The sequence below is a fragment of the Azolla caroliniana genome, unplaced genomic scaffold, assembly GCF_043228905.1.
Source record: "Azolla caroliniana isolate FFs.n. ecotype wild unplaced genomic scaffold, voAzoCaro1.0.p SCAF_15, whole genome shotgun sequence".
NCBI classification, from domain to species: domain Eukaryota; kingdom Viridiplantae; phylum Streptophyta; class Polypodiopsida; order Salviniales; family Salviniaceae; genus Azolla; species Azolla caroliniana.
In genome coordinates this window covers 345,220-366,873 of record NW_028230450.1, presented here as the reverse complement: position 1 = coordinate 366,873, position 21,654 = coordinate 345,220, and the positions used below count along the sequence as shown (strand labels likewise).

The following is a 21,654-nucleotide window of genomic DNA, read 5'->3' as shown; positions in this document are numbered from 1 at the left end:
ATTCTACAACTTGACAATGAAATGCAATTAGCTATCTAAAAAAGCACATGACATAATCTAATCAAACACCTCCAATGCATAATGCACCAATTAAGACAATCACGTCCCTAGTCTCAAGCTATCTAACTACTTAATTAAGGTAAAGGAAACCAATAATGAGCCATTTAACAATTAGCAATTTCTTTTAAAATGTTAAAGATCAGAATAACTCGACGGATCTACTATTTTTATCAAACCAAGAGTAGAATTAATTTTCAGAAAACACCAAACGTATAGTATTGACACTAAAAAAGTTTATCGTCATTCAAAACAAAATAAAAATACATTCGTATGGATTTTTATGTTCACAAGAAACAAGTACATATTTCAGTATTCATCTTCTATATTGGGATAAGACTCCCATTTAGCACATGTGTTCCTCTTAGTTTAAGACCTCTTCTAGCATAAACTCTTTACTAGAACGCGGGCAAGATTGTTTTATGTCAGAAAGAAAATAGTTTCATTGTGTGAGTGTAGACACCAGAGTAAAGAGGCCACTGTGAAACCACTTAGAAATGAGTTTTTTCTCATTGATTTTTATTGAAACATAGACATGTTGCCCACTTGTTACTCAGTATAAAAGACAATTCCATGATGTTAGTGTTGATAAATGGTGGAAATTTGTTGATGCATGATATCAAAGTAACGAGCTAGAAATGGACAAGTCATAATAATGTCATCTCTGTAGTGCCGACTAAAGCTGATAGCCCAGTTCATTGATGAAGAATTTTGGTTCTTTATTATCTTGATCTGGAGTTCGTTCATCATTTACATTATCATAAATAGTGATTGTTACAATCACAAGAATAGTTCACCAAGAAAACATAGGCACAACATATGTAGGATAAAAGCCTTCGGCCTTCAAGAGAAATTGGAGGTCATCTGGATTAGGTTGATCTCCTATACTACTAATTCCAAGGTCGCGAGCATGAATTCCACCTGCTACAAACACAGAATCAATGGAATTGTTCATTGCACCTTGAATGTCATGGAAAAGAGAATCCCCCACAGCCACCATATCACAACACTGAAATCCTGTCATCTCAGCTGCAGCCTTATAGATTACCTGCATCCAATAAATTTGTGACTACTTCATCTGCCTAATGTTTTTATATTATTTAACATCCTAAAACAACATATCCAATTGCTAAAATTCGTCACAACTTACAGAATCCGGTTTGCCCATGTACTTTACATAACCTCCTAATTTCTCGTATTGTAAACCTAGTGAACCTATTCAAATTTCATGAAATACCATGTTAATGAAATGACAGAATGAGTCAAATTAAGACAGGATGGTAAGACGGACAGAAACAACATGAGAAAAAGTTTGCCCATGCTAAAAAAGATCAGTTACTTGAATGAGCTTGATTGAAATAACTACAAAAGATTTTTACACTTGTTTAGACATAGATCTAGGATGATTGTTACATATTTGGCAGCCTATACCTGGCATTATCATCAGATCTCTAGCTTCCACAGTGACAAGATCGGGATTAGCAACTACCATTGGCAGTCCTCTCCCAGCAGCAAGACTCAAAACAGTGTCTATTTCTGTTAATGTTGCAGGTTTGATACCCCCATCTCTCAATCCCAAGGCTTCAGTACCATGTACTAGGACAAAGTCTGCTAACTCGGGATCTTCCACAATTTCTAGTCCTAAGCCCTGTATTCAGGCACAAAACAAGAAATGAAATGAAATGAGACATCATCTTAATGTCCACAAAAATGCAAAATGGCCTAGAAGAGGATTTCTCTTCTGAGCATAGAATCACTGCTTTGCTAAGGGAATTTATAGGGTATAAGGAACACAGTTTACCTTCAAGGAGATTGAACTACGCTCCCTCCATGTTATGTGTATGCATTTATGACCAAGTGCAGCAAACCATGGATCATGCCTTCTACTCAACAATCAAGAGATTCACTATTCCCTTACTTTAGTGAGAATTATGGAATCCATATCAATTTCACATATGCTCACCGTAGAAGGTAGTCATGTGTAAGTTCCCCACTTGTGATTATTCCTGTGAACAAAGTGGAATCAAACCCAAGGCTTTGCATCCTCTCATATGTTGAAGTTGCTCTTCTTGATGAATTACTTATAATTACTAGCTTTACTCCAGTTTGTGCAATCCTGTGTACTGCAAGAGTTCTTTTCACTATAAGGCTACTTATATGCATGCAAAATCTAATTATCATCCACCAAAATCATCATACAAGTCTCTACTGCTCCTGGATAAGCCTTCTGTCCATCATGAAGCACACCAAACTGATCCAATAACCAAACCTGTATAAAAGGGCTAAATCAAATCCACAGAATTTTCAAAGAAATAATCTAAAATCTCCCCACACTTGCTGAAATCTTCACAAGATAAAATTTTCATATCTATACAAAATTTGAACACCTACAATGGTTATAACTAACAAGATAAAATATGGTTAATGATGCATGAAGATGGTTGTACTATCACGTGACATACAAACAAGTGAGGTGTCTTTAAACAGACCACATATCTCACTCTTAAGACTTAGCAGAACTCCCCCGTGAATGTGGAGGAGAAAACGTTTTGAGACAATATAACCTAAAGGTTTTTAACCCTCTTTCTTACAGCTTTATGTAAGTGAGCATGCCCTTGATACAAATACCTCCTCCCTTCTATTCCCCTGAAAATATACCCAGGGATGCAAAAAAAATCCTGAATTTGATCACACGAATAAATGTAGACGTCTGCAGAATTTCTAACATTGTACTTGATACTCTTTCTCTAGCGCCAAAAGACTGCTCTGCAAACGTCTGAAAAAGCAAAGTTTAACTGATTTCATCCAAAGAACAAACATGTTCACCTGAGTGAAAGTTTCCGTCAGAAAGTTTGAAATGTGATCACGACACAGACAATTCTGAGATAGAACCAGATATCATGAAATTTGTGGTTCTTGCTCCAAAATGTTCTGATTGGAAATTCCAGTCATGAAGGATTCTTCCATTTAAATTGCAATCAATGATGCACGCGAACTTGCATGTTACATGGTTGACAAATTGTGAATGTAAGCTGTTCACGAGTATGCTATCAAACAAGGTGGCAAAAAGGTTCAAAATTGTTTCTAGGTTCTCTTCCCATTGTGTCCTCTCTACCTTCTAGATTTGTTCTCATGATTTTAACCAAGAAGTGGCATAGGTCACCATTTGATTCAAAACGGTTATCCAACTCCTATAGATATTGTAGCATATCTTCACACACAAGTCTTAGATCTGCCTGATCATATCTTTCATGTGACTATTTGATCCAAAATGGTTTGTTAGCTCATATGATCATATGAGCGCAGCATATCGTGACAAACAAGCTTTTCTTTATCAGTATCTTTCACGTAAACCCTACATTAGCAGTTTAGTCCTCGCCTTCTCATCTTTTGTCTTTCAATTCTGTAACAGTTATGAAATTTCACATACCTTATATTTCATCGGATCTACCAGATGCTTAAGTCCATTCAAAACAATCACATCTTTTTCCAGTTTGAACGAAGAAGAAGACGAAGACATCCGAGGTTTCAGAGTATGAAACTTGGAATGAAGAAATGGTCGTTTCCCTGAGAAGACAAAGTGGTGAATTTACTGAGATCGGTGCCATATATTTTAGGTTAGGGAAGCTTGCCTTGGGAAAAGAATCTGCCGAGAGCCGCAGGCCAAACACCATAGCCAAGCTCCATGGTGTTCGATATCCTAACCACAGTTAAGAGAGGCTGCATATTGAAATTAACCATGGTTAATATCGGACATATATGTAAAACGTTAAAGATATGATTCCTAAAGTGAGTGTAATAAATTTGACCACACAATTAAGTTAAGCGTGGGTTCGTAATTGCAATTAACCACGGTTAACTTGGAACGCGCTCAATGTTCATGGTTTTGTTATCAATGAATGATGTTGATGTATGTTGCTCAACTCCAACCAAAGAGTTCACCAATAGCTAACCATGGTTGGGTTAGAAGCAAATGTCAATGATGATGCTTTTAAAGATTATCATGATGTCGTCGTATAACAATGCTTGGTGAAAAAGGAATGATGAGAAGGTGGTTTGATTTTGTTGTAATTAACCATGGTTAAAATAGACGCAATTAATGTTGATGGTGTCTTTAAATGATCTTGATGTTGTTAAAACAGTGTGCTGAGTGAAAGATATCGTTGACGTCTTAACCACATTTGAAAGACGTCTAATCATTCAATTATGTTGAGATTTTGATACAGGGTACATGTTTATGACAAACAGAAATTATGGAATAACTTGGAGAAGCAACAAGGGATTTGATTAAAGCAAGCTCATAATGCAACAACAAAGAGTAATGGCTAAGAGATGCAAGGATACAAAGAGCACACCAAACAAGTTCCCCAACTTCCTCTTTATATAGCAGAGAGAGTGGACGGAAAAATGAGGTAGAGGCTTTCTTTGAATTACAACTAACATGAAAACTGTTTTTTACTAATAATAACTTATGGTGTGGGGTTATATTTGGTAATTAACTAAGTAGTTGCTCACTGCCAGCTAATTAGTTAATTATAATTTCTAACAATTATACTATGGTTAATTTAGAAATAGATAATGAAAATGTTTCTATGTTGTGGAACAATGTTGCCTCATGATATGACAAATCAAACAATGACGATGAAATATCTACAAAAGTCATTACAATAGAATGATTACATATTTGCTTGGGAATTACTTCTATTAAGCATTTCAAGTGGATAGCAAAAATATCTCCCACAACGAGATGAAAGTGAATGAATGTCATATTCATATTCATGAAGAGAAGAAAAACACACAAGGAAAGAAAGACCAAAAAGAGAATCCAATTGGATCATAGATTTACTTATGTGTGTCAAAATTATCAAAATGTGAGAGTGATGATAGCTTCCGTATATGAAAGTGAGATTAATGAAGAGATAACTAGATTACGAATATTGGTCGACAAAGCCTAGACGACGCGAATAAGCATTTCTAAAGAAACATTGACGTAGGTCAAGATTGTATGGCATTCATAACCAACCATATTTTACACATCATTAGGCCAAAGATGGCTCATATGTATCGAAGATGAAACTGTAGTGCCAAACGGGAATAAGAAACTAACGGGAGAAAACAAAAAAAAAAATACACTATGGGAATTCTGATTCGAAAAAATGAGTAGGGAGATGTGGTCCACAACTTTTGGAGAGAATAAGATGACACTTATTATTATTGCATCCTATGCTATGTAACCTCCCCTTTAACTTAAACAAGATACAATACATAGGGAACATTAATTTAAAATATCAAGTCATACCAAAGTATTCGTTGTAAACATTAATTTAAAGTATGAAGTCATACCAAAGTATTCGTTGTGATGGTATGAAGTTTTCATCAACACTAATTAGTATGTTCACAGAAAGTCTTTGCATGACATTGCATTATGAAGTGTTTCCGTACATTGTTGTTCGGAGCACATACTCTAGATTTAAGTTCCCACTTTATACAAAAGATAGGCCATTGGGGGAGAAAGCACAATGCATCATAATCATTGCATTTACGAATACATCACATAAGATTATTTTACACATCCTCAGAAACTCAAATTAAAAAGCCCATGGATTCACGAGCTTACATTATTAAATTCCTACCATGAAACATATATATAATTAAGCAATCTAAAGCCTTACAGCTGATTCAATGGCAAGCGCGAGTGGGGGGACACATGGCTCGAGGGTCTGTCCCCTACAACCTTACGTAGGTACAACTTACAAGGCCATTCATTCATTCATTCATTCATTCATTCATTCATCCATTGAATAGGACAATGTGTGGATAGCTAACGTAAGGTACGTACTTTACTTTGTCCGCGTACACACACACACACACTCTCTCTCTCTCTCTCTCGTTCTCGCACCGGAAAATGGTTACTAGTCATGCTCAAACTATGTATAAGGAAAACAACATATGCACCAAATGAGGAAGAACCAAGCAACCAACTAAAGCAAGCAAGCAAGAAGAACAAGAACAAAATTACTAGTCTCTCATTCAAATATGTATGGGGTAGGGTAAATAAAAACATAGATGCAATTTACCCCCAAGAAAAGAAAAAGAAAATAAAAAAAAAGTCAGAGCAGCACATCACGTGACACATTGATTGATGGGTGATGGTGGGTTCTGTGTTGTGTGCCTGCCTGACAGCCTTGCATGGCTCTGTGAACTGGATGATTCCAAAAGTTTACACAGTGAAAAGAAAAGACAGGGCCCATATGGTAAGAAAAATGGTTATTTTCTTGACTAGCTACTTACTTACTACACGTAAATGGGGATTGGCAAAAGAGAGGGCAAAAAAAGGTAACGTAAATAAATACATACATACTACTAGTACTATTTCTTTAACCTAAATATGTATGTATTGTATCAGTATGTGTTATAAATTATAATAATGATAATGATGGCAAGGCCAACAAAAGGCCGGCAGAGAAATGGGCGGCTGTGGTGGTTTGGAAGAAGGAGAAGAGCCCGGCCGCTCCCGATGTCCTCGTGTCATTATTGCCACTAGACGTGTTGTTCCCATCTAGCACCGTGCCATTGGACGCCGACAATGTCTCGTTCGAAGACGTCGACACCGACGAGAAGTTGGTCATACTGCAAAATACACATCCATTACAAATCAACCATTATATATATAGCCAACTACCCAACATTTGACCTAATGGATATCTCTATGGACACCATTTTTAGCATATTTACATTCTTCTATCTTCCTGAGAAGAAGAATTGGGTGTGTGTGTGTGTGAGAGAGAGAGTATTAGAAGAAAATTTCATTGAAGAGGAAGGGGCAAACAAACAAACATACCTTCCGGGATAGAGACACGCTCCATAACCTGTGCCCAAAACAAAACGGAAAGCCCAGCCATTGGATACCGCCACAAGTTAGGCTAAGATTTCCCACATAAAACATTTATTGACTCAAGCTCAGACATTTCTTTCACAAGACTTACTTGGATTTGTGGTGGTTATGACGGCGACCCCGCTAAATGTGCAACTCGTGTCGGACCGGCCGTTGGCCTGATAATAGCTATCAAAGGCATAAGACGCGTGGTTGGGCACGGTGTCGGGTTCATAACACAACATCCCGGGCTGAATGGCGGAGCAGTTAGCTCGGCCAGTACCACACACCCAATCAAGGGCTACTTGTAACACGTCGTTATCCACTCCCGGCTTTGCCACACAATAGAGCTGATTCGTTGTGTCGTTGGCGAGTAGCTGACCCGACCCAGTGAGTCGGAGCAGATAATTGGGTAGCATCGTCGTGGCATTGAAGAGACCGTAATGCTTCGTGGTGGCGGGGCCTGATTTTAGGTCTTGGTCGAAAAGCTCGAGGATGTAGATATTGATGGGCGACCGGGGGTGTTTCGGCGTGCCTGTGTCATTGACTATGTGCCGGATGAGGTTGCTATTGTATGTAGCCGCATTGTCTGGGTTCGCATCGACATCGCCTTGATAGGGCCACCCAGTCTCGGCCACGGCAATGGGGAGCGAGGAGAGGTTGAGCTTAGCGAGAGCGAAATACGCGGAATCGAGAATGGCATCGAAGAGATTGGTGTATGCGAGAAGAGTGTTGGAATCGACAATCTCGGCACCGGACGGCAAGGGTTTGAAGAGGGCATAATCGAGGGTGATGATGCCGGCACCGGCCTTGTAGACGTCGTAGGGATAGACGTTAAACATGGCGAAGGAGCCGGTGCTGGCGAGGAATGCGAGCATGGGCTGGAGTAAGGAGGTGGAGATGGTTTTGTTGAAGAAGGCTTGGGAGGGAGGGAAGGAGTCAAGGATGAGGGAGGTGGAGAGGGTGGTGGTGATCTTCACCTGGTTTTGGAGGTTGAAGGAGGAGAGGGCAGAGTAGAGGTACTTCATGGCGGGGAGCAAGACGAGCGCGGCATTGGGAAGAGAAGTGAACACCTCATTCCCCACGATGATGGTGGTGATATTGGTGTTGGGGAGGTAGGCGGCCACGTTGTTCTTCACCCAATTGGCCGCGGACGCGTTGGATTGGCCGACGCTAAGGAGCTGAGTGTTGGGGATGGTCACGGCCACGGTCACTCCGCTACCCGAGAGAGCCGAGAGAGCTGCGGGGTTCGGGTCGTAGAGACGGAGGCTCGGGATGTGCTGGAGCTTCAAGAGGTTCACGACTTGCGCCGGCATGGGGACGCCCGACATTTGCATTCCATAGTTAAACCCGACGGCCGCCCCTGTTTTTGTTTTTTGACACATGATTAGATTTTGGCATGCAATGCAATAATGTGATGTTGAATTTTAGCAAGACTAAGTAATAGGGAGTGGAGTGGATGGATTATTTTTTGTGATTTACCTTGCACATGTTGGGAAGTGAAGGTGGAAGTCCACATGAGGAGGAGGATTAGTTGCAAGTGCAACAATGTGATGAAGCCCCCGGGCATCCTAAGTCTGTCTTCCAGAGCCTGCATGTATGTATGTATGTATGTATGTATGTATGTAGCTGCTTTTCTTCCTCCCTCCCTCCTCTTCTTCTTCTTCTTCTTCTTCTTCTTGTAGTAGTAGTGGTGGTCAATAGTAGCAGTAAGTCAAAGTGTAGGTAGGAAACGGCTCCCTCTCCCTGCAAACACAATACAAACTCTTCTCCTCTCTTCTCTTCTCTTCTCTTCCCCTTCCTCTCAGCTCCAGCTCTTTTGGCCTATATATTTATATATATATATACATACAACATGTGTGTGTGTTTGTATCTATGCAGCAAAAAAACAACTTTCCTTCCTCCTCCTCATGATGACCGTTTCACATTGTTCTTCTCTCTCTCTCTCTCTCTCTCTCTCTCTCTCTCATAGACCTTTTTTTTAGTTCTTCTCCTCCTCTTTTCCTCCTTTGTAGAGAGAGCTTCTTTTTTGCCCTTTCTATTTGATTAAGAAGGAAGGAATATGTTTTGGGGGCTCCAGCAACAAGACTGCATACATAGATACCCTCAAAAACCTCAGATTCCTTCCAATTTTATTCCACACATATGCATAAATGAGTTAATATAAATGCAAGGCCCACCAATTTTTTTTTTGTTCTTAGCTTGTATGGGGACAACAGTCATTTGTGTATGTGTGTGTTAAATATACATACATCTCATGTCTTGTCCATACACACACCCACACACATAGTTAATAGCCTTTCGGTTCCAGCTGCAACACCAAAAGTATGTACATATACATACGTTGAAATGTCTCTCATATTTTCAAAATATACTTTTACTCGAGTATCACAGTAGTCCGAGAGATACCGATCGAGTTGTAATTAAGATCGCTCTCCTTGACACTCTCCCCAAAATTCCTAAAGTAGCACTTGCTTGTGGTTGTATCCAAATCTGGCATTATACCTCTCGTGAAGTCGAATTGTGCTGAGCTTTATTGATGACGTCCACAGAATGAGACTTAAACCTCCTTTCCTCTTCCCAAGGAACATCATTCATACATGTATTCATATATTTTCCATTTGTTGATGGATGCACACATTGTCAATCCATAATGTCCCTGTTGTAATGTGTACTAATACAATGTTTGCACCTATGTATACATATTGATAAGACATTTCTCTTTTACAAAGAACATAACTACAAGAAGATGTACATTGTCCAAAATGGAACCATTGGAATGGTTGAATCCAATGTTACCTATACCCCGATTCGTCCAAAATGTTTCATAGTATTATTATTGAGTTCATTATCACCCTTATTCGTTCATTATCTACATGAAACAAAATGTGAAGTTTTCTGAAATCCAAGAGGGATTGATATATCCTTGATGCAAGCTAGAGACTTCCAAGCTTGGATTGTTGTTGTAAATGTCTTTTCTCTTATGTCAATGTCACAATTGTATACCTACTTGTGGCTCATGAGTGAAGCCTATCAAAACATGAGTGACAACTAGGTATAATATGGAGATGAATCATGAAATTTAGCTTTCTTTTTTGAAGTATTGAAGTTAGTACCTTGAGGTTCTCAGTTGAATACTTGGCAGGACACAAAATGTCTAATGTGTTGGCATGCATTAGTGTGACTTTGTCCATACATTTTAATAATCAAGAGTTGTACATGGTATTGTTGCATGATTAAAAATGAAGATTACATCAATCAATCACAACTCTTTGCTTACAATATCCATTCTTAAGGGGGACAACCAGCATATGGGTATTCTCTTGTTCCTATTTCTATGTCCTTCTCATGTAGTCATCATGGGAATGAATATAAAAGTGTCACCCAAAACATCTTGATTATATTTACGTTCTTTTCTCTTTGACATTGTTTAATTGTCTTGCTCGATTTGAGGAGATACCTTCATTTTTCAATCAACTAACCTCTCTTTCTTACATAAGAGCTACCTAGAGTGTTTTATATGATCATGGATTCATGCGTAACATTCAAGTGTTGTTTAATTAAGGCAAGGAAACATAAGTCTTTCATATACATGCACATGTTCTAATTGTAATGCCAACATTAATAAAAGCAGTTCGATCAATAGTTTCTCGGAGTTTATGTTACGAACCAATGATGACGACAATAATAGATATCTATGTGGAATTAAATATCCTAAAAGCACTAACATGCAACGAGAAGCTTTGAGAATGTAGAATGCAACAATTAAATACTTGGAAAACATTATGAAAGTAAAACAAAAAAACTTAGCGTCATGGTTTGCCCTTTGATATATATTTTTGCAAGGGTTTCTTACCATAGATAATCAATCCACTTTATAATACTCCCAATTGACTTGCAAACTTCTATTTATGACCAATATTGAAAATGTATGGGAAAACAAGGATTCACCTCGCAAGTGGTTTTGTACATTAGAAATGTAATGCATTGTTGGTGCATGATAGATATATCGTATAGCCTTCTTGAGAAAAATATGGAATTAATACTCATCAAGATGGCCTCAAAGAGCACAAATTAGAAATATGATGATTGAGTTTGGCAAGAAATCCTACTCGAATGTTTTGCAACACATGCCGTCTTTTCATAGCAATAGCTCAAATGTCTTGAGCAATCAAGCACTAGTTTCATTGCATGCTTCTCGACAAGGTTCATTCATTAGGTAATCTCAATGTCTTTCAGCAACTGCCTTCACTACAATCTAAAACTACCACAAAGGAAGGAAAGATTCATTGCAATAATGCTATATTTTTTATGAACCTGCAACAATAATTCTTTGTAGCTTATATATGTTACTAGAATTAGAAACGGTAGATTGGGGGGGAGTCTTCTTCATTTGCACAGTGAAATGCCATTATTTCAGCCGTATAACATTTTGTTAAATATTTCTTTCATTATCTTTTGTCATTCAGTGGACGTGCCGGAGTGGTTATCGGGCATGACTAGAAATCATGTGGGTTCGCCCGCGCAGGTTCGAATCCTGCCGTCCACGTTGCCGAGCACCCCAACAGCTAATCAAAGTTTGTTTGACGGCTTTCACGTCATGAAGATTTAAATAAGATGTCTTTTAATGAAGAATGCCGTAATCATTCATCCAGTGGACGTGCCGGAGTGGTTATCGGGCATGACTAGAAATCATGTGGGTTCGCCCGCGCAGGTTCGAATCCTGCCGTCCACGTTGCCGAGCACCCCAACAGCTAATCAAAGTTTGTTTGACGGCTTTCACGTCATGAAGATTTAAATAAGATGACTTTTAATGAAGAATGCTGTAATCATTCATCCAGTGGACGTGCCGGAGTGGTTATCGGGCATGACTAGAAATCATGTGGGTTCGCCCGCGCAGGTTCGAATCCTGCCGTCCACGTTTCCGAGCACTGCAATAGCTAATCAAAGTTTGTTTGACGATTCACGTCATATAGATTTAAATAAGATATGTATTAATGAAGAATGGAGCGATCATTCATCCAGTGGACGTGCCGGAGTGGTTATCGGGCATGACTAGAAATCATGTGGGTTCGCCCGCGCAGGTTCGAATCCTGCCGTCCACGTTATTCCATTCTCTTTGGAATGCAAATTCACGTTTTTGCGCCTTTTAATGCTACCATGTCTCCTCCGAATGACACACACTAGAATACTAACTTGTTATTTTGCTGAGATTTAGCATGCCCCTATATGTGCATAATAATTCATTCCAACAAAGTAGCAACAGAGCTTGGCATGATTGTAATTTGTGATTATGGATGATCATTGAAAGAGATGTGTGTACACTGCACAGTTTTACATTTTGTACAAGAATCTCCCATTTTAACTCAATTACACTTCCCTCTGCAAGTGCCAAATAATTTGCCCACATTTACTTTCCGAATTTTGAATATTTCATCCTCGCCGATTGGTTCACAATAACTTTTGAGGTAAAGTTACATTACTACCTACAATGTTGTTGGCTGTATGCTATAATTTCGTCATTGTAGCCACAAATCCGCAACAATTTGAGCACTTGAACTGTCACGTCTATTTATCATAGGACATTGTAAGAGATTTCAGGTCTAATGAAGAGTTTTAGGTCCTTTACAACAAACATCTTGGTGCCAAATTATCCAATAAAGACTAGTTTCATACTTCGACTAATGCAAAAACAAGACAATTCTCAAAGGAAATTTGTTCGCCAGCCCACTACACAAACCAATGTATGATACCCATTCTTGAAAACATAAATCCACCAAAACATCTGAGCAGGCGTACATTTCCATTGGTTCCTTTATATTATTAGATGAAACAGAATGACAACGAAGTACCTCAAAACAAATACAACAGAACCATTCAGCAATATGTATTTCTTTGTTATTTAACAAATCGATGCTTGGGTTTCAACAATAGCAAGCCCAACCAAGGTCAGAAAAAGTTTCCTGCCAGGGTATTATAAAAACATCCATGCATTTCTTCCTTCACAATCAACGATTAAAAAGTAGCTGCTTCACGATCCACACATATAGAGATAGCCCTTATGGTGTTTCGAATCACAGAGAGCTTGCGACCAAACTTTAATATAGCACATAAACATAACAAATCAAATTGTCTCCTTTCTTTGTTGAGCTCCTTTAATTCCCAAAGAGCATAGCATGTACACAAAACATCTCTGGATTGGATTGCATAGGTTCACATGATCCCAAGCTATTTTTCTTCCTTCACTTCTTCAGGAGATTCAAGTTGTGTTGGCTCGATTTCACCATTGGTTGCATCAACATCTAGAGAAGCCGGAGGTACAGGTGCGCCTAAATTAAGGGCAATCTGGATAGAATACAGGCACAATCCAAGGCTATTCGCAGCAAAAACGAAGGTTGCCAGGTAGCATATCCCAGTCACGATGGTCCTGCATACAAATGACGAAAACATGGTGATGGATAAGAGTTGATATAATCATATAAAAGTTCGATGAAAGGAATTTGAGACACCAGCAAACAGAACCTGATGGTAATCGTTAACTGTCGAATCTGCACAGAAGATGAGAACAAAGAGAAGATCATATAAGCTGTGGTAAAGGAAATGCATCTTAACTTTAGAAAGCATTTTATTCATCATTGAAAAAGTGTCCTGAATTTGTACATGGCAGGACACATCATTAACAGTAGAAGTGAAATACTTTCAACTTCAGGACATAGTCATGGTGCGGATTTCCATCATGGTCAAGAATTAGGAATGGCTAATTGAATGCCTTCACTCAGGTTTCTTTAGCATGTAGCAGTGTGAAATGAAGCACAAACGATAAACTTTCCATTGTGGAGCTCCTCATGGAAGTGTAGGACAAAAAAGAAGCAATTGGGATGTTATCGTCAAAAGTAGATGTCAGATGACCACCCATCCCTTAACTTGTATAATGTGTCCCGTGCCAGAAACAAAGTGTGTCTAGCTTTCCAAGGTTTCCTATTTATAGGATGGCTAATAGCTATTGTGGCATTCATGAGCCACCTTTGATCTCAAGACAGTTAAGCCTATCTTAGTCACCAAGCGTTAAATATCCTTCTCAGAGAAAAAGAAGAGAAAAGCATACCGTATAAACAGCAGAAACAGGCTTAGAAGCAAAGCCGGCATCAACTGTGGTAGCGAAATTGTAGAGGACATACGCAATGGCACCGGCGATGATCCCACCTTGCAATGTTTGAAAGGCTGATGGAGGAGCCTTTGCACCTTGCTTCTTGGGAGTCGAAATGGGTCCATCGTTCTTTTCGCCTGCCCCTTCATTCACACTTGCAAGACCAGACGAGCGAAATTTCTGCAAAAATGCACCTGAAAAGATGTGGGCAATTTATAGGTATTTCACACAACCAACGAAAGAGAAAAGATGTATGAATGAATATTATCTTAGACAGGCCCGCAATTGCCCATGAGACTGAACAAAAGGTTAAGACTGAACAAAAGATGCATATTCGCAGTCCCATACATAAGAATGATAAATGAATTGAAATCTTGTAGAGAAGTTCACATGGCCCAAGAGAACGAACTGGAGATCAGAACCGAATTAATGTTTAGGCTAAATCCATAAGAACAATAGATGAAATGAAATGATTTGAAGTTGTACTGTGTCTACTGGACAGGCGCCAAAAATGGCACATGAGACCCAACATACAAGAGATTACTGCTGAGTTACTACTCACACCAATAGATTGTGTGCATCAGAGGGAGGAGAAAGGTACATACCGTTCCTTTGACAAGCTTGACGCGTTTCCGTAAGGAGCCATAGAGGACGATTGCGAGGGTTCCTGTGAACAGAATGCTGATTGCAGATTGCAGAGGAGATGAAGCACCTGCAGAGATTAGAGAGTCGAAGGGGTCCTCTTCGGCGGGAAGCTCTATGGGACCTTCCATATCTGATCCTGCTCCCAAGCGTGAAGTAACGATTTCTTCTTCGGATGCAACACTCCCTAGGATCTCTTCATCGCGATACATCGCTCTGCATCGGGACGAAGAAATAGACGGAAAGGAGATGAGCAGTGTATGCAGAGTTGAAGAAGGGCGGCCATGGTGGTGATGTGGAGAATGCAAGGATGGGCATGGTGGTGGTAGAAGATTGATAGGTGAATGTGGGAGAGAAGAGATGGAACGCATGTTGGCTGAGGCAGTGAAGCAATGGCACACTGCCATCGCCAGAGCTTAGAAGGTTGGTTACACAGGGGGGAGAGAAGGGAAGAAGAAGACCAGAAACAGAAACAGAGAGTTCTCCTCCTCCGATGAAAGCCAAAAAGATAAGAGACTACCGGAAGTTTTCCTACCACGTCAGCATGGTTGGGAGCCATTGAGGTTTTGCCATGTGTCGCGCTCGGGTTTCGCCTGCCTCGTGTTCGCCGGATGATTACATACATTTTGTCACGCGAGCGAGCAAGCAAGCTCAGGTCGTTGGCCTGGCCTCTTCCCCACATATTTCTTGCCTTATTGATCATGTGTCAAGGATATTTTATTCTAGATACATAGTCTACATCACCCATGAGTTTGTGGCGGCCCTTTGGCCATTCATTCCTTGTTATATACCAAACTTAGATGGTCTTCTACTACCAACACCCACTTTGTCATGAAACATTTTTTTTGCAATTCGCAAACCTAAGATGGACGCCTTTGTGACGGCCATGGAAAGGTCATTCACTCACTTTACACTTGGGCCATATTCTTGCAAGAAGTGGTCAAGCAAGCTCAAGGCAGATTGAGGAGGGAAATGCATTGCATATTCAGCACATAAAAATCGTTTGTGTATCGTATGCTTACAACTTGGCATTCCCAAAACCACCTTGTCTTATTTTGTGCTTGCTTTAGTTGTAGAGGGTTTTATGTCAGACATGTCCTCCTATTCTCAACACGTAAACTATATGGTATCTACAATTATCCAAGTCATCGCATTGTGAGACAAAGAAGTTCCAATTCTGAAAAGGTACAGCATATGGATATTGGGAGTCTCATTTGAGGAAGGTAAGACACATATTAAGATTTACAATGAGTCAAGCATTCCTTTGTATGCCAAGGCCAAAGTTATAGTACTTTTTTATTTCCAATCAACTTGAGACAAACAAGCATACAAAGTCTAGGTTTCCCTATATTCTTCATTGTTTTGTCTCACAAGCTATCAAAACTAGTGAATTCATGCTTGTCCTTATTACTTGGTATTATCCTATAGCATGGAATCATTGTGAATGTACTAAGAAATGTTGGATGTTCATAAGGCAATTGAATGTGAATAAGCAAAAAGCATAAGGCAGTTACAATAGAATTTATCTACATATAGTTCACCAACAAATCAAGATGTAATTATAAACGTAATACATGGTTTAGGGTTTAGGGTCACTCTTGTTGTCCAACGATTGAGAAAAGTAATGCGACCAAGATGCTAGTTTCCCATTTAATTTCACAAAAGCACAAGTTCACATAGACAGAACTCTTGATTAGAACTTCCCATACTGAGGGTTACATTTTACTAATCACACTGCCAACGCAAAGATTGAGAATATCATAAACATCATACATGTTTGAAGACACTTGTTGCCCAAAGATCGAGAATACTGGTGTTACCAAGATGCTACTTTCCTGTTTAATTTCACAAAAGCACAAGTTCACATAGATAGAACTCTTGATTAGAACTTTCCAAATTCACAATAAGTACGTTATACTAATCATGCACTGCCAAATGGTAGACTCAGTAGTTTGGCAACATTCATCATGGAAGTCAATACCCTCAAAATATACATTACACTGATGCGGACAAGATCTCACACAATGAAAACAGAAAGAAGGAAAAAGCAAAAATGCAATTTTGTACTAAAAAAACAAAGGAACAGGCACAACCAATTTTTTATGAGAGCATATGCACAAATTTCCAAAATGTCTCCAATGATGGATTATTAGAGCAACAAAAAACCATCCATCATCTAAAGCACTTGATGTTTCGTTCTTCTGCTCTAATACAGAACATCCTTAACTAAATTTAAGTTGGAACAAAAAAAAATTACCCCAAACAATAGTTTACAAAGAAGAAAATATCAAAGACTTTTTGAGCTTTCTAGTATAAAACTTATCTGCATTAACTAAATTAAAGACTATAATCTTAAAACAAATGAAACTGATAAATATACATCCATCCATTGTTGCATAAATAGAGTAGGCCCTGCGTGCTCCAACCATCAGTTTCAGCCTTTTAAGCTAAAGAAAGAAACACATGCAGTCCAACATCCTCTGCAATATCACCCAAAGTAGCCTCATCAAACACTGGCAATCAATTTTCTAAATGATTCTGTTTCTTATATCTTCTAATTTCTTCAAAATCTCTCCAGGTGTGCGATCGAGCTCATCTGCAATCTTCCTCTGCAAATCTGGTGCCAAACTAGGGTATTGCTCACAGAGATCTCCATCAATAACATCCTTTAAAAGCAAATATTACAAGAGCAATGTCAGATCAAGGGAGCTGCTCACAACTTACTTCTGTTCTGGAGACTGAACACAAAATTAACTTACCTTCACAGGAAAATAGGCCGATCGGAAGCTCACATGCTCACGCCCACACAGCGGAGGATGCTCCTGCCGTAGATGCATTTCAAGGTGAGAGAAGAAATCCACGTCCTCTCTTGATTGGAAAGGCAAAAGTGCACCAATACTTCCCATCACTGTTCCAAAAATAACACACTCGCCCCCTCCAGGTATCAAAGAAGCTTTTTGTAAACAAGTCACTACATCACCCACATGGAACTGAATGACTTCTTCAACTTTGTTGGGAGCTCCATTCAACCTTCCTTGTTCCCACTTTATTTTGCCTCCTGTTGGATCATCTTCTATCTCTTCGGATACATCAGAAGGCAATCTTACAAAATACACATTGCCAAACTTGTCTGCACCTGCCATAGTGTCAAAATCTATGTGTAGAGTTGCTGTCAACCAGCGTGAACAACTGTCATCTGCAAATGTGTAGAGCTGATTCTCATCGCGGCGATATTTAACATAATGGAAGGACTGCAAAACAGAAACGATATATTAGAGGAGCTGAATTTGAAAAGATTAGTTTCTAGCCAAAACCTTCTTAAGAGCAGTGACATTTTGTGCATACATGATATGGCTGAAAAATGATGGCATACCTCCTGAATGTCACCCACATAAATACGATCTCCATAAGTATGAATTGCCATGATGGTGTTTGGGAAGTTCTTATTCTCACATTTTCGCAGAAGTTTCTTTTTGCCAAGGTCATAAATGCGCAAAATCTGCCCAATTCCTACCAGTAGACGCCCTTGATATTGGCAAAGGGCAGTGGGCACTCCATCTACAGGTGTTTTATGCAGTAGTTCCAGTTTCTTCCCATCTTCTATGCTCTTGTATATATGAATGAAACCACTAGCACATTGCCTCTTTGGCCAAAACTGTAATTCCCTGGCAGTACCAATAGCTATCAGTGGACCACCACTTCTGTCATGGAAACTGACAGAGCATAAGCTAAAAGCAGCTTCATTATCTTGTAAGCTGAGCAAGTGGGTGGTCTCTGAAGATTTGGGGTCTAATACCCTGACACAGGAAACCCACTTTTTTGTTTCTGCCCTGGGATAGCCAAATTGTTCATCTGGCAGTAAATCCTCTTTCTTCTCTTCATCTTCAAGATCCTCATCTGGCCTTAATCCAGCTGCCTCTATGCACTCTGCTTTGACCATTTCTCTCTCTTCCGCCGTGAATGCACGCTGATCACTCTCGAGAATGATCAGGTTCTTCTTATTGGGATGCAAAATGAACTTGCGAGGTGTATATCGAAGAGGCACAACAGTCTGATTGAAGGTCTCACCAAGCCTCTCGATAGTGAAGACACGTAGGGCTTCACCAGCAACAGCGACAACACCTTCAGCACACTGATCAGAGCAGAAGGAAGCCGCATATTCAAGCGTCTCGTAAGACAGTGGTGTAAGAAGAAAACGTCCCTGATGAATATAGCCTAGCCAAGGCCTACTTGAAAGACATAACATGGCTTGTCTACCCCTTACTAGGGTAGAGAAAAGCTTTGGAGCCCGTAAACCTAGAAACCTTGTTCTAGTATCAGATAATTGCCCAGTTACCATGTCGACTTCTGTCCTGAGGAGAACACCATTCTGAAGCCCAGCATTTAAAAACACACTTGCTGGGTGATCTGCACCATCATCTCCTCCAACTGAAGCCTGAACCTCAAGAAGAAGCAGAGATTCTGGAGGGGAAGACACACTCTGGACACTCAGAACTTGCATGCAATCATCTGGGTCGAGAGACAGAATTCTTATGGTACTATCATAAGAACCCACTGCTAAAAATCTCGATCTCTGCCTTCCTTCAGGAACTGGAGCGATGTCCAAACAAGCAACGTCCCCAGACATGTCTCGTTTGTCAACTTCCATCAACTGACCTGTCAAATCCATCTCAAAATAGATGAGTTCACCACCACTCAATGCAATGACCACTTGCATCCTATTGCTGCCCACTTTCACGATGGTTTTCTTCCCCGGGGTCTTCCATTCATTAATACGACCATCTGCCCTGATATGTCGGATACCATGAGGGTGAACTTGCATTAGAGAGTCTTCACCAAGAAGAGAAACTGCTAAAGAGGGTGTTGTATCCAGAAATCCACTATCACTAACTTCTTCAACTGTCTCCCCAATGGAAAGCACCAGTGTGGCATTTGTAAAAGAGACCACAATATACGCATCAAACTCATCATTCACACTCTTTTTCACAGTCCAGACTGCTATCGGCATACCAGGAAGTGATGAAACAGCCATTTCAGTAACAGCCAATCCTGGCCTAAGGACACGAAGGGAAGACCTTGGACCTCTACCACAAAGGGAAAAAATCTGAGGTGTCTCCTCCTCAAACATATTCATCACTTTCATGTCTAAAATGGGCATTAAGCTTTCGATTTCATCTAGTTGAACCAAATTCCTCAGCTTTCTAGGTTGAAAAAACACAGGTTGATATCCCTCTTCGGTTTCCATTAAGGTTGCTGATGAGGATTCCACATCCTCATCATCACCCACGCCTTGAAACTGATATAGAGCATGGTTACCAAACTCTGACGCACAAAACAGGAATCCTGACTTAAGAACACACATGCCTGATGTCACAGGGATGGTGTCAAAATACTTGATTTTCAGCTCAGATACTTTATCATCTCTATACTCTAAGGTGACTTTGAAAATGTCACCATATTCAGTCTGGAGAAGGAAAAAGAACATAGTTTTTTGCCTCAATGTTCCAGCAGAAACTATTAAAACGCCTCTCTCTGCAGGAAGATCAGCTCTTCGTGGAATAACTGCCCTTACATCGGGATGATTCTGGTTCTTATAGATAACAAAATTCTCTGCACAAACAAGAACTCCGCTCGGCCCATCTGCACCCCCAGGGACAGCAACAAGAAGATTTGCTCCATTATCCACAGGCTCAGACCACTTTCTAAGAACATGGTTAAGACCGAGGTCCAATTCATAGAATGTGAGATGCTTTTGAGCTTCATTCGCAGCTGCTCCAGTGGAATCAACATCAGCATCATGGTAATCAAGCTCAATTGCCGCAAACATTGGGTTATCAAAACCACAATCTACACCGATAACAGAGTAAACAATTGTATGAGACTTGTGCGCCTCAAGAGGAGACGAAATTGTAAGCCGTGCCACATTATCTCTATTGAGCACATAGACAAGTTTTTGCTTCTCTAAAGCCGCGATGAGGACTGCTCGGCCTTTTGGATCTACGGCCAGATATTGTCCAGGAACAATACGACGGCATCCAGACTTTCCAAAAGTCTCTTGATGAACTTTCTCAAACGTGTTCTTTTCTTTGTTGTACTCTAAGATGACGATCCGTCCCGAGTCCGAGCCAACGACAATGTAATCTTTCTGGAATCCCGTGAGTCTAAAAGGAGCGAGGGAGCGCAAAGCTCCGAAGCATTCGACAGAGAGAATGGTTTGAATCTTACCGTTATCATCGGGGCGGAGAAGCTCTAATACCTTCCCTCTAGCCACCACTATTTCTTGCGACTTGGATCCTGTGAAGGAGCCGTAGCAGCAGCAGACGACTCCTGTAGCCCTCTGCAGAGTTAGGCTGTAGAGAAACATGGCGAGACTTAGACTTCTTCGTTTCTTCCTTCAGCTAGGGTTCTCAGGTAGAGAAACAGAGTAGCTTCATGGGTTATTTATTTCTTTGAATGCAGAGAAAGAGAAAGACAGAGGCAGGGTGGAGGTAATGTAATACTTTTGATTTGGATTCACACTTGGGCGGCGGACAAATAAATATGTACATACATACATATTTGCTCATCCAACCTTACCTCGTCTATCGTTGTTGGCCCGGAGCCGGAGGAATCCCTCGTCTCTCCCACAACCACACCCGATAACGAAAGTCGTCGAATAGCATGAGTATGTATGTATCAGTTTGATTGACCTTTTTTTTTACTATGGACTTACTTACCATAGCATTATTCATTACAAAGGTTGCAAAGCGCAGTCTCGTGATCATCTTTACATTTTTGTTTGAGATGGAACTTCGGTTGTATAAGTTGTTTCACGACATCAACAATTCTTTGATGTTCTCTCATGCAACGAGTTGTGATGTATGATGTTTTTTGTTACGTGGAGGGTTAAAAGTCCCACCAACCATGTGCTAGTGCTGATATGACAACCAATCAA

General features: G+C 40.0%; 4 protein-coding genes and 4 non-coding genes across 9 annotated transcripts; 4 read left to right on the top strand and 4 right to left on the bottom strand.

The window, feature by feature from the left end:
- Window positions 1–278: 278 nt before the first annotated feature.
- LOC147854199 (Haloacid dehalogenase-like hydrolase (HAD) superfamily protein) lies at window positions 279–3,798 on the bottom strand. Its single transcript, XM_087331337.1, has 7 exons — window positions 3,488–3,798; window positions 2,257–2,326; window positions 2,021–2,180; window positions 1,859–1,940; window positions 1,489–1,705; window positions 1,208–1,272; window positions 279–1,105 (listed from the first exon to the last, which is right to left on the bottom strand). Exons 1-7 carry the CDS (start codon window positions 3,575–3,577, stop codon window positions 851–853), a joined length of 939 nt encoding a protein of 312 aa, XP_087187463.1. The 5' UTR covers window positions 3,578–3,798; the 3' UTR covers window positions 279–850.
- A 2,261-nt stretch (window positions 3,799–6,059) lies between these two features.
- On the bottom strand, window positions 6,060–8,697 carry LOC147854198 (glucan endo-1,3-beta-glucosidase 3-like). The gene is made up of 4 exons (XM_087331024.1): window positions 8,414–8,697; window positions 7,044–8,294; window positions 6,899–6,926; window positions 6,060–6,687 (listed from the first exon to the last, which is right to left on the bottom strand). The coding sequence occupies exons 1-4, from the start codon at window positions 8,526–8,528 to the stop codon at window positions 6,477–6,479; spliced, it is 1,605 nt and encodes a 534-aa protein (XP_087187150.1). The 5' UTR covers window positions 8,529–8,697; the 3' UTR covers window positions 6,060–6,476.
- Window positions 8,698–11,399: 2,702 nt separating this feature from the next.
- On the top strand, window positions 11,400–11,480 carry TRNAS-AGA (transfer RNA serine (anticodon AGA)). Its single transcript has one exon. It is a non-coding gene; the product is annotated as a tRNA-Ser (tRNA).
- Window positions 11,481–11,585: 105 nt separating this feature from the next.
- TRNAS-AGA (transfer RNA serine (anticodon AGA)) lies at window positions 11,586–11,666 on the top strand. Its single transcript has one exon. It is a non-coding gene; the product is annotated as a tRNA-Ser (tRNA).
- Window positions 11,667–11,771: 105 nt separating this feature from the next.
- On the top strand, window positions 11,772–11,852 carry TRNAS-AGA (transfer RNA serine (anticodon AGA)). Its single transcript has one exon. It is a non-coding gene; the product is annotated as a tRNA-Ser (tRNA).
- A 103-nt stretch (window positions 11,853–11,955) lies between these two features.
- TRNAS-AGA (transfer RNA serine (anticodon AGA)) lies at window positions 11,956–12,036 on the top strand. Its single transcript has one exon. It is a non-coding gene; the product is annotated as a tRNA-Ser (tRNA).
- A 760-nt stretch (window positions 12,037–12,796) lies between these two features.
- On the bottom strand, window positions 12,797–15,153 carry LOC147854193 (uncharacterized). 2 transcript variants are annotated; one of them, XM_087331026.1, is made up of 5 exons: window positions 15,106–15,142; window positions 14,684–15,060; window positions 14,037–14,258; window positions 13,454–13,479; window positions 12,797–13,358 (listed from the first exon to the last, which is right to left on the bottom strand). In XM_087331026.1, the coding sequence occupies exons 1-5, from the start codon at window positions 15,125–15,127 to the stop codon at window positions 13,160–13,162; spliced, it is 846 nt and encodes a 281-aa protein (XP_087187152.1). In that variant the 5' UTR covers window positions 15,128–15,142; the 3' UTR covers window positions 12,797–13,159. The 2 variants fall into 2 exon arrangements, with proteins under 2 accessions (XP_087187152.1, XP_087187151.1); XM_087331025.1 differs by having other exon boundaries at window positions 14,684–15,153.
- A 1,871-nt stretch (window positions 15,154–17,024) lies between these two features.
- Window positions 17,025–21,111, bottom strand: LOC147854192 (spliceosome-associated protein 130 A-like). The gene is made up of 3 exons (XM_087330945.1): window positions 18,094–21,111; window positions 17,480–17,971; window positions 17,025–17,386 (listed from the first exon to the last, which is right to left on the bottom strand). Exons 1-3 carry the CDS (start codon window positions 21,082–21,084, stop codon window positions 17,249–17,251), a joined length of 3,621 nt encoding a protein of 1,206 aa, XP_087187071.1. The 5' UTR covers window positions 21,085–21,111; the 3' UTR covers window positions 17,025–17,248.
- Window positions 21,112–21,654: the final 543 nt, after the last annotated feature.

Coding starts and splice junctions, on each gene's coding strand:
- LOC147854199 (XM_087331337.1), bottom strand. CDS start 3,577: ATGTCTTCGTCTTCTTCTTCGTTCAAACTGGAAAAAGATGTGATTGTT. Junction 2,181..2,256: donor TCCAGGAGCAGTAGAGACTT/GTATGATGATTT, acceptor GAACTCTTGCAG/TACACAGGATTGCACAAACT. Junction 1,941..2,020: donor ACACATGACTACCTTCTACG/GTGAGCATATGT, acceptor ATTGTTGAGTAG/AAGGCATGATCCATGGTTTG.
- LOC147854193 (XM_087331025.1), bottom strand. CDS start 15,127: ATGGCAGTGTGCCATTGCTTCACTGCCTCAGCCAACATGCGTTCCATC. Junction 14,259..14,683: donor TCAAGCTTGTCAAAGGAACG/GTATGTACCTTT, acceptor GCATTTTTGCAG/AAATTTCGCTCGTCTGGTCT. Junction 13,359..13,453: donor CAGTTAACGATTACCATCAG/GTTCTGTTTGCT, acceptor ATTTGTATGCAG/GACCATCGTGACTGGGATAT.
- LOC147854198 (XM_087331024.1), bottom strand. CDS start 8,528: ATGCAGGCTCTGGAAGACAGACTTAGGATGCCCGGGGGCTTCATCACA. Junction 8,295..8,413: donor CACTTCCCAACATGTGCAAG/GTAAATCACAAA, acceptor AAACAAAAACAG/GGGCGGCCGTCGGGTTTAAC. Junction 6,927..7,043: donor CATAACCACCACAAATCCAA/GTAAGTCTTGTG, acceptor TTTTGGGCACAG/GTTATGGAGCGTGTCTCTAT.
- LOC147854192 (XM_087330945.1), bottom strand. CDS start 21,084: ATGTTTCTCTACAGCCTAACTCTGCAGAGGGCTACAGGAGTCGTCTGC. Junction 17,972..18,093: donor ATGTGGGTGACATTCAGGAG/GTATGCCATCAT, acceptor TCTGTTTTGCAG/TCCTTCCATTATGTTAAATA. Junction 17,387..17,479: donor CGGCCTATTTTCCTGTGAAG/GTAAGTTAATTT, acceptor TTGCTTTTAAAG/GATGTTATTGATGGAGATCT.